The 12,726-nt window shown below is 51.7% G+C and overlaps 1 protein-coding gene across 5 annotated transcripts in view; it reads left to right on the top strand.

Annotated features, from left to right (window-relative positions):
- Ptch2 (patched 2) overlaps window positions 1-10,346 on the top strand; it is a 17,199-nt gene extending 6,853 nt beyond the window's left edge. For 2 of the 5 annotated variants that reach the window (XM_046468869.2, XM_046468871.2), the window contains exons 3-22: window positions 841-1,030; window positions 1,155-1,224; window positions 1,428-1,519; window positions 2,174-2,369; window positions 2,967-3,088; window positions 3,235-3,382; window positions 3,465-3,596; window positions 3,685-3,840; window positions 3,922-4,014; window positions 5,245-5,370; window positions 5,463-5,581; window positions 5,696-6,044; window positions 6,172-6,484; window positions 6,574-6,716; window positions 6,802-6,982; window positions 7,095-7,375; window positions 7,486-7,623; window positions 8,674-8,816; window positions 8,897-8,996; window positions 9,600-10,346. In XM_046468869.2, the coding sequence (XP_046324825.1) occupies window positions 841-1,030; window positions 1,155-1,224; window positions 1,428-1,519; window positions 2,174-2,369; window positions 2,967-3,088; window positions 3,235-3,382; window positions 3,465-3,596; window positions 3,685-3,840; window positions 3,922-4,014; window positions 5,245-5,370; window positions 5,463-5,581; window positions 5,696-6,044; window positions 6,172-6,484; window positions 6,574-6,716; window positions 6,802-6,982; window positions 7,095-7,375; window positions 7,486-7,623; window positions 8,674-8,816; window positions 8,897-8,996; window positions 9,600-9,836 (3,329 nt within the window). In that variant the 3' untranslated portion in view covers window positions 9,837-10,346. Of the gene's footprint in view, window positions 1-840; window positions 1,031-1,154; window positions 1,225-1,427; window positions 1,520-2,173; window positions 2,370-2,966; window positions 3,089-3,234; window positions 3,383-3,464; window positions 3,597-3,684; window positions 3,841-3,921; window positions 4,015-5,244; window positions 5,371-5,462; window positions 5,582-5,695; window positions 6,045-6,171; window positions 6,485-6,573; window positions 6,717-6,801; window positions 6,983-7,094; window positions 7,376-7,485; window positions 7,624-8,673; window positions 8,817-8,896; window positions 8,997-9,599 lie in introns of those variants that run through there. The other 3 variants (XR_009224290.1, XM_046468874.2, XR_009224291.1) reach the window with 3 other exon arrangements.
- Window positions 10,347-12,726: the final 2,380 nt, after the last annotated feature.

A 12,726-nucleotide genomic window follows, 5' to 3' on the forward strand; every position in this document is an offset into this window, starting at 1 on the left:
ATATCCCCTCACAATGTCCCCACCTTCCCCAGGCCCCACCAGAACTCCTTTGCCAGCATAATTCAGGACAGGACTTGAGGAATGCTAAGATCAAGGAGACTGAGGCAGGTCTGGCACCAGGAAGTCTGACTCATAGTCTGTATGATGAGGCTAATGAAGGGGATCTGGACTCCTTGGCCCACTTGATTTCACCTCTGCCAGGGCACACAAACTGCTCCCATGTACTTCCTTTCTGAGTGGGTGGAAGCATCACACTGAAAGACTGGTCCTCCCTGTCACCTGTGCCACTGTGAGGCCCATCATTACCAGACACTGCCATTCCTGACCCTTCCAGAGCAGTTTGCAGAAAGGTGTGTGAGTGTAAATCACCAGGCAGGGCAACCCGAAGGAAGAACAGCCCTGACCCAAGACCTGTTCTTTTAGAAAACCCTCTCTGCTGGCAGCTTCCCTACTGGCCCCTGTTGTCCCTCCTTGACCTGCAGACCAGAGCAGAGAGAGACAGTGAGAGTTCCTTACCAGAATACTCCTATAACCTGGCCCAGCTCATGCTGATTCTCATTTTTAAGTTTTTGCCCCAAACCAGCCAACCTATTTCATGCCTAAACCCTGGACCACACAGGAAATCCATAAAGCCGTGCAGCTGAGGTCTCCCCACTTCCCTGGCAGGACTCCAGACTCTGAGAAAAGGGGCAGACAGAAGCTTGGGAGCCAGCCAGGGCCTTAGCAAGGCCATGGGGAGAAGGCCCAGGGCCTCAGCAGTGTTTCTCCCCCTTGTCTGGGAGCCCTAGGAAGTAGGAACCTCCAAGACCCCTTTCTGCAGCTTTCTCTCTGCTCTGGCAGTGGGAAGCCGGGTGAGCCAAGAGTTGCATTATACCAAGGAGAAGCTGGGAGAGGAGGCCTCGTATACCTCCCAGATGTTGATTCAGACTCCACGCCAGGAGGGGGAGAACATCCTCACGCCTGAGGCGCTTGGCCTCCACCTCCAGGCAGCCCTCACTGCCAGTAAAGTACAAGTATCACTCTATGGAAAGTGAGTCTGGCCAAGTCCCTGAGTGGCAGGGGGGGTGGGGGTGGGGGTGTGTAAAGCGTGCTGTGGCAGTGCTGGAGTGGGATTCCCCTTTTCTGCTGATTGCCTGTGCCCCTGGCTAATGCAGGTCCTGGGATCTGAACAAAATCTGCTACAAATCGGGAGTTCCCCTCATTGAAAATGGAATGATTGAGCGGGTGAGTACTCTGGGCTGTTCCATGGACTAGGCAGAGGCAGGACATTTTCCGTAGTGTGGGAAGGCCCAAAGAGACACTGTGGCAGACACCAGAGCTGGGGCGGAGGTTAGGGACAAACCTTGGGAGGATTCAGAGGGTATCTTACAGGTTGTGGAGAAAGGAGCCCAGGGAAGGACTGATGTGGCCTGTGGTATCCCTGGCAGATGATTGAGAAGCTGTTTCCGTGTGTGATCCTCACCCCGCTCGACTGCTTCTGGGAGGGAGCCAAACTCCAAGGGGGCTCTGCCTACTTGCCGTGAGTGCTGGCACAGCTGCTCCTGGGGTCCCACTTCATCTCCTGCCAGGGACTTCCCCAGAAGAAAGGAGGGGCAGGAGTAAGGAGGATGAAGAAAATCTCGCCAAGACTTCATTTCCTCTCAGGCCAGAGCCAAAACATAGACGGCCTAAGGCTCCACACCCCCTTCTCCTCAGCTCTAAAGGAGAGGAAGACCTGTCTCATTTAGACAAACAACATAGATCTCAAGATCAACAGAGGAGAAAAAGATCCCCAGAAAGAGACTTTGCTAGGGGGAGTTGGTTAGATATCAGCTAAGCTGTTGCCTGAGCCAGAAGAAACCTTTTGTATACAGGTGCCACTCTGGTTGCATGTTAGAACCAAGGGTGTGCAGCTTGGTATGGATGCCATGGTGCTTTTCTGGGCCCTTTCCATGTATTAAGTACATCTGTCCTGATGTCCTTGTCAGCTCCTTGTATCCATCCTCAGCTCACTGCAGCAGCCTGGTGAGCTGACGCAACCTGGTTGCTCTGAGAAGCTGAGCCTTGCACACCCTCCACGTGGAAGGACCAATAAGCATATAAGAGGAGGGTGGGGTACAGCATGGGTCCAGAGCAGCAGCTCAGATGGTGGGTATTGATCCCTGACCCTTGCTAACCATGGGTTCTCCCCCAGGGGCCGCCCTGATATCCAGTGGACCAACTTGGACCCAGAGCAACTGCTGGAGGAACTGGGTCCCTTTGCCTCCCTCGAGGGCTTCCGACAACTGCTGGACAAGGCACAGGTGGGCCAGGCCTATGTGGGGCGGCCCTGTCTGGACCCTAAAGACCTCCACTGCCCACCTAGTGCCCCCAACCATCACAACAGGCAGGTGAGCTCCAACCAGACAAAGAAAAGCTCTTTCCCTTCCCTCTCTCTCTCTCTCTCTGGCATGTGTCCCTCTGTTCTGAAAGAGAGCTGATTGTGTTCTGCCCCCACCATTTCCTGGACGTTACCACTCTGCCCACGCTGTACTAACCCCCTGGAGTGTTCCATTCCCATTCATTTCTCCTAAGAAACCCTGAAGTGACCTATGAATCCTCTTCGTTTTTTAAGCCTAAAGCTAGACTTTATCAAAACAGTCTATACAAGGAAACTAAAAACACAATAGCTAAACATGAACATTTTACCTCCTTTCCCATGGGTCTGTGTGGCTCTGTGGGTGGTACTTTTCTCAACCCCCCCACATAGTTTTGCCATCCTTTCCCTGCAGCTTATATTCAGGATTCTGCTCCCTCTTGTGGCCTCCTGCTTACAGGACACCTAGCTGTTCACTCACAGAGCAGGAAGGGATTCAAGAGACCAGTTACCTACACTCCAGACCTGCTAAGCTCTGTGGCAGGCATGGTTCCTGGAGGTATGAGCCCAGGGACACAGTGATCCACCACCAGGGTCTTGAGCAGTAAACCCTTCCCTTTTCCCCCTCCAGGCTCCAAATGTGGCTCAGGAACTCAGTGGGGGCTGCCACGGCTTCTCCCACAAATTCATGCATTGGCAGGAGGAATTGCTGCTGGGAGGCATGGTCAGAGACGCCCAAGGACAGCTGCTGAGGTAAGGCCTCCTCCCCTGGGAATTGGTGACAGACACCTTGCTTGGGAATCCACTCTATAGCAGGCAGCTCTGGCAAAAGCCTGCTGCATACTCCCACCAGTTGTTTGGGCCACCTCTGACTTCTAGTTCTCCTGCACCCCCACCAGGGCAGAGGCTCTGCAGAGCACCTTCCTGCTGATGAGCCCCCGCCAGCTGTTTGAACACTTCCGGGGCGACTATCAGACACATGACATTGGCTGGAGTGAGGAGCAGGCCAGTACTGTGCTGCAAACCTGGCAACGGCGCTTTGTGCAGGTAAGCATGGACAAGGACGAGGCAGGGTGCCCTGAGGCCACTCCCTCTTCCCCTGCCCTTCAGATCCACCCTGTCTCTCCAGCTGGCCCAGGAGGCCCTGCCTGAGAATGCATCTCAACAGATCCATGCCTTCTCCCCTACCACCCTGGACGACATCCTGCACGCATTCTCCGAAGTCAGCACAGCCCGTGTGGTGGGAGGCTATCTGCTGATGGTGGGTCCTGCCCTAGCACCTTGCCCCACCTCCACCCAGCACCCACCATGGAAGCCCCTCTCTGAGACTGTGCCCTTTCTCCCCACAGCTGGCATATGCCTGCGTAACCATGCTACGGTGGGACTGTGCCCAGTCCCAGGGTGCCGTGGGCCTTGCTGGGGTATTGCTGGTGGCTCTAGCAGTGGCCTCTGGCCTTGGGCTCTGCTCCCTGCTTGGCATCACCTTCAATGCTGCCACTACTCAGGTACACCAGTTCTGCAGGGCTGACCTAGGGCCATCACCAGGCTGTACAGTTCTTCCAGCTGCTCACCCTCTACTCCTCCAGGTGCTACCCTTCTTGGCCCTGGGCATTGGTGTGGATGACGTTTTCCTGCTTGCTCATGCCTTCACAGAGGCTCCTTCTGGTACCCCTCTCCAGGTAAGTCCCCATCCTTTAGCCCAGCCTCACCTGAGGTAGTTCAGCATAGTGGTTAAGAATCTCTAGGTTTGGCCACCCATAGTGGTGCACACCTGTAATTCCAGTAGCTCAGGAGGCTGAGGCAAGAGAATCATGAGTTCAAGGCCAACCTCAGCAAAAGCGAAGCACTAAGCAACTCAGTGAGACCCTGTTTCTAAATAAAATACAAATAGGGTTAGGGATGTGGCTCAGTGGCTGAGTGCCCCTGAGGTCAATCCCTGGTACCAAAAAAAAAAAAAAAAATACAAAAGTGGGCTGGGTAGAGCACTTGCCTAGCATTAAACAAAATAAGGGTATTGTGTTCATCTACAACTAAAAATATTTTTAAATGAGGGGGGCCTGGAGATGTGACTCAGTGGTTGAGTGCCCCTGAGTTCAATCCCCAATACCAAAAATAGATAGATAGATAGAGCAAAAAAAAAAGAGAGAGAGGGAGAGCATCTCTAGGTTTAAGTGACATTGGCAACTAATTAACTTCTTTGTGCTTCAGCATCCCCTTCTGTGAATAAGGGTAATAATAGTGCTTGTGTCCTAAGGTTTGTTGTAAGGATCAGTGAGATAATTCGGGGTGAGTGTACAGAATATCACATCACACATACGTGGCACTCAGTAAATATTAGCCACTGTGGTGTTATTGCCCCACTTCTACCATCCCAGTTCTGGAGACTCCCTTTCACTCTCCCTTAAAGACCATGGTCTGCCAGGCATGATAGCACATACCTGTAATCCCAGTGGCTCAGGAGGCTGAGGCAGGAGGTTGGCAAGTTCAAAGCCAGCCACAGCAACTTAGCAAGGCCCAAAGCAACTTAAGTGAGACCTTGTCTCAAAGGGCTGGGGATGTGACTCAGTGTTTAAGTGCCTCTGGCTTCAATCTCCAATCCCCAATACCAAGGAATAAAGAAACACACACACGGGCTCAAGCGGTAGCACGCTCGCCTGGCATGCGTGCTGCCTGGGTTCGATCCTCAGCACCACATACAAACAAAGATGTTGTATCCGCCAAAAACTGAAAAAAAATAAATATTGAAATTATAAAAAAATAAAACTGATATGAAGTGATTTCCAAAATATACTGGGTTGTTTTAAAAAAAAAAAAAAAAGAAACACACACACACACACACAAAAAAAAAAAAAAAGCCTGATTCCCTCCTCCCCATGACCTGAGGGCATGTTCCTGCTGTATCCTGGCAGGAGCGCATGGGCGAGTGTCTACAGCGCACAGGCACCAGTGTTGCCCTCACGTCCATCAACAACATGGTTGCTTTCTTCATGGCTGCCCTAGTTCCCATCCCCGCACTGCGAGCCTTCTCCCTGCAGGTGAGCCATCATAAACAGGCAGGTAGACTGGGGTGGGTATGGGGCCTGAGGTGTGCTTCATCGAGCCTTTGTGCCCTCCTGCCCACCCGCAGGCTGCCATAGTAGTGGGCTGCAACTTCGCAGCCGTGATGCTTGTCTTCCCAGCTATCCTCAGCCTAGACCTGCATCGGCGCCACTGCCAGCGCCTTGATGTGTTCTGCTGCTTCTCTAGGTACTGTCCCTGTGTGCCCACCCCTCTCCTCCCATGAACCCACCCCAGCTTGTCCCCTCATAGGCATTTCAAGTCAGGGACCAACCTGTTATCCACACTCTCTGCCTCTTCTAGCCCCTGTTCTGCTCGAGTGATTCAGATTCTGCCCCAGGAGCTGGGAGATAGGACAGTGCCAGTGGGCATTGCCCACCTGACCACCACGGTACAAGCTTTCACCAACTGTGAAGCCAGCAGCCAGCATGTGGTCACCATCCTGCCTCCCCAAGCCCAGCTGGTACCCCCACCTTCTGACCCACTGAGCTCTGAGCTCTTCAGTCCCGTGGGGTCCACACGGGACCTTCTAGGCCAAGAGGAGGGAACTGGGCCAAAGGCAGCCCGCAAGTCCCTCCCTTGTGCCCGTTGGAATCTTGCTCATTTCGCCCGCTATCAGTTTGCACCCCTGCTCCTCCAGTCACATGCCAAGGTGAGACTGGGTGGGGGAGGCCAGAGGCTCAGTATTTGTGGGCCCCAAAAAGGGCAGAGGGCCTGGCCTACTACCTGAGGATGGGAGGACAGACCTGGGCCCCTGGCTTAGTTGCTGTTTCCCACAGGCCATAGTGCTGATGTTCTTTGGGGCTCTTCTGGGCCTGAGCCTCTATGGAGCCACCTTGGTGCAGGACGGGCTGGCCCTGACAGACGTGGTGCCTCGGGGCACCAAGGAACATGCCTTCCTGAGCGCCCAGCTCAGGTACTTCTCCCTGTATGAGGTGGCCCTGGTGACCCAGGGTGGCTTTGACTACGCTCACTCCCAACGTGCCCTCTTTGATCTGCACCAGCGCTTCAGTTCCCTCAAGGCTGTGCTGCCCCCGCCTGCCACTCAGGCACCCCGCACCTGGCTGCACTATTACCGCAACTGGCTACAGGGTGAGAGGCCAGGAGATTGGCAGGGAGTGTTGCTGCAGGGAAAAGCCCCCTCTGGCCCCAGGCTAATTGTGCCCTAACCTATTCCCTAGGAATCCAGGCTGCATTTGACCAGGACTGGGCTTCCGGGCGCATTACCTACCATTCATACCGCAATGGCTCTGAGGATGGGGCCCTGGCCTACAAGCTGCTCATCCAGACTGGGAATGCCCAGGAGCCTCTGGATTTCAGCCAGGTTGGAAGAGGGCTAGAATAGTCAGGGAGCACAGAGGGGCTCTAGATCTCATGGCCAAGGCCTTCAGCCCTCTCTGCCTCTACAGCTGACCACAAGAAGGCTGGTGGACAAGGATGGACTGATTCCACCGGAGCTTTTCTACATGGGGTTAACTGTGTGGGTGAGCAGTGACCCCCTGGGTCTGGCAGCCTCACAGGCCAACTTCTACCCCCCACCTCCTGAATGGCTACATGACAAATATGACACCACTGGGGAGAACCTTCGCAGTGAGTCCTGGGGGGAACTCACCTAGAGCCATGGCCCTGACCCTAAGCCCTGCCCACTGTTCCTGTGCTCACCGTCTGCCTCCCTCTGCCCACTCTCTCCTCCCCTCCACAGTCCCAGCAGCCCAGCCCCTGGAGTTTGCCCAGTTCCCATTCCTACTGCGTGGCCTCCAGAAGACTGCAGACTTTGTAGAGGCCATCGAGGGGGCCCGGGCAGCATGCACTGAGGCAGGCCAGGCAGGGGTACGTGCCTACCCCAGCGGCTCCCCTTTCCTCTTCTGGGAGCAGTACCTGGGCCTGCGGCGCTGCTTCCTGCTGGCTGTCTGTATCCTGCTGGTGTGCACTTTCCTGGTCTGTGCCCTGCTGCTACTCAACCCCTGGACAGCTGGCCTCATAGTGAGTACCTGCAGGGGTGGGGTCAGAGAGACTCAGTGGCAACTCACCCTGCACTGTCCAGCCCGACATTCCTCCTTCCAGGAGCCCCCAATGAGCCCTCTTCTCCCCAGGTGCTGGTCCTGATGATGATGACTGTGGAACTCTTTGGTATCATGGGTTTCCTGGGCATCAAGCTGAGTGCCATCCCCGTGGTGATCCTTGTGGCCTCTATAGGAATTGGTGTCGAGTTCACAGTCCACGTGGCTCTGGTGAGCACAGGCACTGGGGGAGGGTTGGGCCGCTGATTCAGTATTCAACAAATATGTTTCAAGCAGCTCTGTGAGAGGCACTATTTAGGAACTGGAGCTGGGCCAGGCAAGATGGCACAAGCTTATAATCCCACCTACTTGGGAGGCCAAGGCAAGAGGATTGAAAGTTCAAAGCCAGCCTGGGCAACTTAGCAAGACCTTTTCTCAAAAAATGAAAAGGGCTAGAGATACAGCTTATGGGTAGAGCACTTGCCTAGAGCACAGGAGACTCTGTGTTCATTCCCCAGCACTGCAAGAAGCAGCAGGGGAGCGGGGACATAGATGCTAGAAACAAGGAGGGCACAGGCCTCCCTCAAAGTTGTGCGTTCTCTAACAGAAGAATGGGGCCTAAACGAAGTGGAAACACCAACACAAACCAACCAGGCCCCACAAACAACTCCTGTGTTTTACCCCCACATAACCCTATTATTACTCTGATTATAAAAATGATATATGCTCCTTGAACAGGACAACAAAAAGGCAGGGGATGTAGTTCAGTGGTTGAATGCTTGCCTAGCACAGATGTGGCCTTGGGTTCAGTCCCCTAAAAAGCTAGTGTGTGGAACAATACAAAAAAAGAATTTGAAATCCTGTGAAATGCCACCCTAAGAAATGACTTACCACCTCAGTGCCCATTCTTTTCAACCAGGGGTTGCCAAAATTTTTCTGACTTAATGGACCATAGAGAATCTGTTGAAATTCTGCCATCGTAGTACAAACGCAGCCATAGACAACAATATATTGATGAACTTAATTTACAAGACACAGTGACAGACTGTACTTTGTCAATTCTGTTTTGGACATCTCTCTGTGTCACCAGACACATCTATACAGCGTCACCTAAATGGACTCATGCATGCTTCCAGACCATTTCCATGAACGCAGTTCACATGATCTTCAGAGGGCAAAGGCATAGGTGAACCCTGAGGCCATATAAGTAGCAGTTGGGGACATGGGTGAGCTAGCCATGGTTGGCAGAGGAGGAGCTCCAAGACCACTCTGTTCCCCCAGGGTTTCCTGACCGCCCAGGGTAGCCGGAACCTGCGGGCTGCCCGTGCCCTTGAGCACACATTTGCCCCTGTGACTGATGGAGCTGTCTCCACTTTGCTGGGCTTGCTCATGCTTGCTGGTTCCAACTTTGACTTCATCATAAGGTACTGTTGGGCTCTGGAGGAGGTGGGATTTGCCTGTGATGGTCTCAGGGCCTGCCCTGCTTACTCCTTACCTCCCCCAGGTACTTCTTCGTGGTGCTGACAGTGCTCACACTCTTGGGCCTCCTCCATGGGCTCGTGCTGCTGCCTGTGCTGCTGTCCATCCTAGGACCCCCACCAGAGGTGACCACTCCCTTCCTTTGCTCCCAGCCCCAGAGACAGGGTAGGGACAAGCATAAGAAGGGACAAATTACTAAATATCCTCAGAAGTCAACAAACTGGGCCAGGCATGGTGTTGCATGCCTGTAATCCCAGCAGCTAGAGAGGCTGAGGCAGGAGGATCATGAGTTCAAAGCCAGCCTCAGCAAAAGTGAGGTGCAAAGCAACTCAGTGAGACCCTTTCTCAACAAAATACAAAATAGGGCTAGGATGTGGCTCCAGTAGTTGAGTGCCCCTGAGTTCAATCCCCAATACCCCCCTAAAAAAAGTCAATAGACAGGGCCCAACTCACAAGGGCCCTCCTAAAATGGGCCACCAGCTAAAATGGTAATAGTGTCTGCCTTTCCCCTAACACCATACTCCTGCTCCTTAGCCCTTCCTAGGATCCAGAAGAAGGTGCAGGGTTTGCCCCAGGCCTTGATAACTTGTCACTTGTGAGCTCTCATAGTCTACTAGAGGCCAACGAGGACCCAGCTTACCAATGATCATGTTGATCACCAGATGGGTGCAAAGGACTCTGAAGCCCCAGTACCCATGGGCTCATTGTTACTGGTGTCTTCCCTACAGGTGGTGCAGATGTACAAGGAGAGCCCACAGGTCCTGAGCCCTACAACTCCAAGGGGAGGCACGCTCAGATGGGGGATGACCCCCACCCTACCACAGAGCTTTGCCAGAGTGACTACCTCCATGACCGTGGCCTTGCACCCACCCCCACTACCTGGCGCCTACATCCACCCAGCCTCTGCTGAGCCCACATGGTCTCCTGCTGCCACCCCAGCTGCCAACAGCTCTGCCACTGAGTGAAGAAGGAACTGAAGGACAAAGACCCTTCTTGGGCCATATGAAGTCACTGGGAAGCAATGGCTGGGGTATTGAATGCAGCTAAAATGCATTCAGTACCCTGGAGGGCCCGGCCATTGCTGTCTGCACCCCCTCTCTGGATCAGCCATCACAGACCTCCCTGGTATCCACATAGAATGGCCACCCCTGACAGCAGCCCAGCAACCAGTGCTCTTCTGTACCCATGGCTGCCAGGTGGGAAGGAAAGCCAGCATTTTCGGCTGCAGTGCAGCCCTGTCCCCCTCCTGTACACTGCTGCCCACCCACTAGACCAAGCCTGAGGGATCCTCAAGCACACTTTGCTAGTCGTGCCTCACTGCTTGTTGACTCCTGGGTAGGCTCCTCTGCATTCCTGCACACCTTCTACCACATAAATTATTTATATGAAGATTTTTATTTTTTTAGTATATATAGATGTTAGCTGTTCTGAAAGTTTTATTTTTAAAGAGTGAAATATATTCTATATGAACTCTTCTCAAGTGACTGGTGGTGCTTGTGTTAGCTTTCTGTTATTGTGACAAAATACCTGAGAAAATCAACTTGAAAGATTTATTTGAGCTCATGGTTGTAGAGGTATATGTCTATGGTTGGTCCACTCACTTTTGGGCCTATGGTAAGGCAGAACATCATGGTGGTACAAGTGTGTGGTGGAGGAGGTTGTGCATTTCAGGTGGCCGGGAAGCAGAAACAAAGCAAAAGAGGAAGGGTCAGGGGGCCAAATATACCCTTCAAGGGAAGACACCCAGTGACAACCTACTACTTCCTCTGACTAGGCACCACCCCACCTTTGTGTGTGTGTGTTGCCAAGGATTGAACCCAGGGCCTCATGTATACTAAGCAAGTGATCCTCCTGCTTCAGCCTCCCAAGTAGCTGGGATTACAGTGTGTTCCCTCACACCCAGCCCAAAGATCCCACTTCTGAATACTGCTACACTAGGCACCAAGCCTTCAATAACTGAACTTTTGGGGAACATCTCAGATCCAAACCATTTAATATTCTGCCCTTAGCCCTCAAAGGCTCATGTCCATCGACACAATATGCATTTAATTCCTCTCCAAGTGTTCCCATGGTCTCAACAGTCCCAGTACTGCTCAAAAATCCAAAGTCTTGGGCTGGGGATGTGGCTCAAGCGGGAGCGCGCTCGCCTGGCATGCGTGCGGCCCGGGTTCGATCCTCAGCACCACATACAAACAAAGATGTTGTGTCCGCCAAATACTAAAAAATAAATATTAAAAAAAAATTATAAAAAAAAAATCCAAAGTCTCCTCTGAGACTGAAGGGCAAACTCATAGCTGTGAGCCCCTGTAAAACCAAAAAGAAAGTTATGTAACTTTATGATACAATGGCAGTAAGTAAACATCTCCATCCCAAAAGGGAAAAACTGGAAATTGGTAAAAGGAATCAGACCAAAGTGAGACAAGGCAAGACAAGGCAGTAGCATGATGTGAGTGCCAAAGGACTTGGGCAGCCTCTCCCCCTATAACCTTGGTGCTTTTTTTTTTTTTTTAATTTATAGTTAGACACAATACCTTTATTTTATTTATTTATTTTTATGTGGTGCTGAGGATCGAACCCAGTGCCTTGCACATGCTAGGCAAGAGCTCTACCCCTGAGCCACAACCCCAGCCCAACCTTGCTGACTTATAAGACAATTTCTTGGGTTGTCTCCACTCACCACTCACAGTTGGGTTCTTGCCCATCTCCAACTTCTTTGTGTCTCCATGGCAGCTTTGACTTAGTTGATAAACACCTTCATGCATGACCCTCTCAGAGGAGGCTCTTTTCAGGATTTCCTTTGAAATCTTGGGGGAAGCCTCCATAACCCCTCAACTCTGCATTCTGCATGCCTGAAAAAACAGCACATGGACGATGTCAAAGTCTGTGGTTGGACAGACTGGAGCAGGACCCAGGCCTTTTTGTACTAAGGGTGAAGCAGCCTCTGAATTGTTCGATGGCTGAACATGGGGAAATAAATCCCAAGAAACAAATTCCCTACATGGCCCTATTGCAGCAGGACTCCCCAGGGAGTCAAAATAAAGTCAAACAAGTTTACATTTTTACACCCTTGAGTCTGTGATGGATGAGGTCTAGCCAATTCCTGAGATGCCTACTGCCCCATTGCCAGTCATAGTGTTAATCTCTTTAGTGACCACACACTCCTTAACCACAATTTTTTGTGTGTTGGGGGGGAGGTTGGGGATTGAACCCAGGGCCTTGCGCATGCAAGGCAAGCACTCTACCAACTGAGCTATATCCCCAGCTTAACCATAATTTTATATGTGCTTCTTTTCTGGCTGAACTGAGTTTTTTCAAATCTTTCCATTGTGCTTTTGCTTTCTGTAAATCTGGCTAAAAGCAGTAGTAATACCCATGCACCAGCCTGAACAGTCTCCTCCCTTGAAAGTGCCTCTTAATTAGCCCATCATTGTTAAAAAATATTTTTAGTTGTACATGGACACAATAGTTTAGTTTATTATTTATTTTTAATGTAGTGCTGAGAACCAAAACCAGTGCCTAACAGGAGCTCTACCACTGAGCTACAACTCCAGCTCTAGCCCATTATTTTTAAATTCAGTCTCACACAAAGTCTCAGGGCATGAATAAAATGTAAACAAAGTCTTTGCCAGAATGTGACAGGAATGGCCTTTGGTCTAAACTTCCAAGAGTACTCATTCTCATATGAAATCTGAGAAGAACACCCTTTATTCTCCATATTCCTATAAGCATTCTGGTTTACTGAACTCCCAGAAGAATCACACATCACCATGCATGGTGGTACATGCCTGAAATCCCACCAGCTCAGGAGGCTGAGACAGAGGATTGAAAAGTCAAAACCAAACTCAGCAATTTAGT

The sequence above is a fragment of the Marmota monax genome, unplaced genomic scaffold, assembly GCF_021218885.2.
Source record: "Marmota monax isolate L192 unplaced genomic scaffold, Marmota_monax_Labrador192_F-V1.1 WCK01_AAM20220418_F8-fsc00008, whole genome shotgun sequence".
NCBI classification, from domain to species: Eukaryota; Metazoa; Chordata; class Mammalia; order Rodentia; family Sciuridae; genus Marmota; species Marmota monax.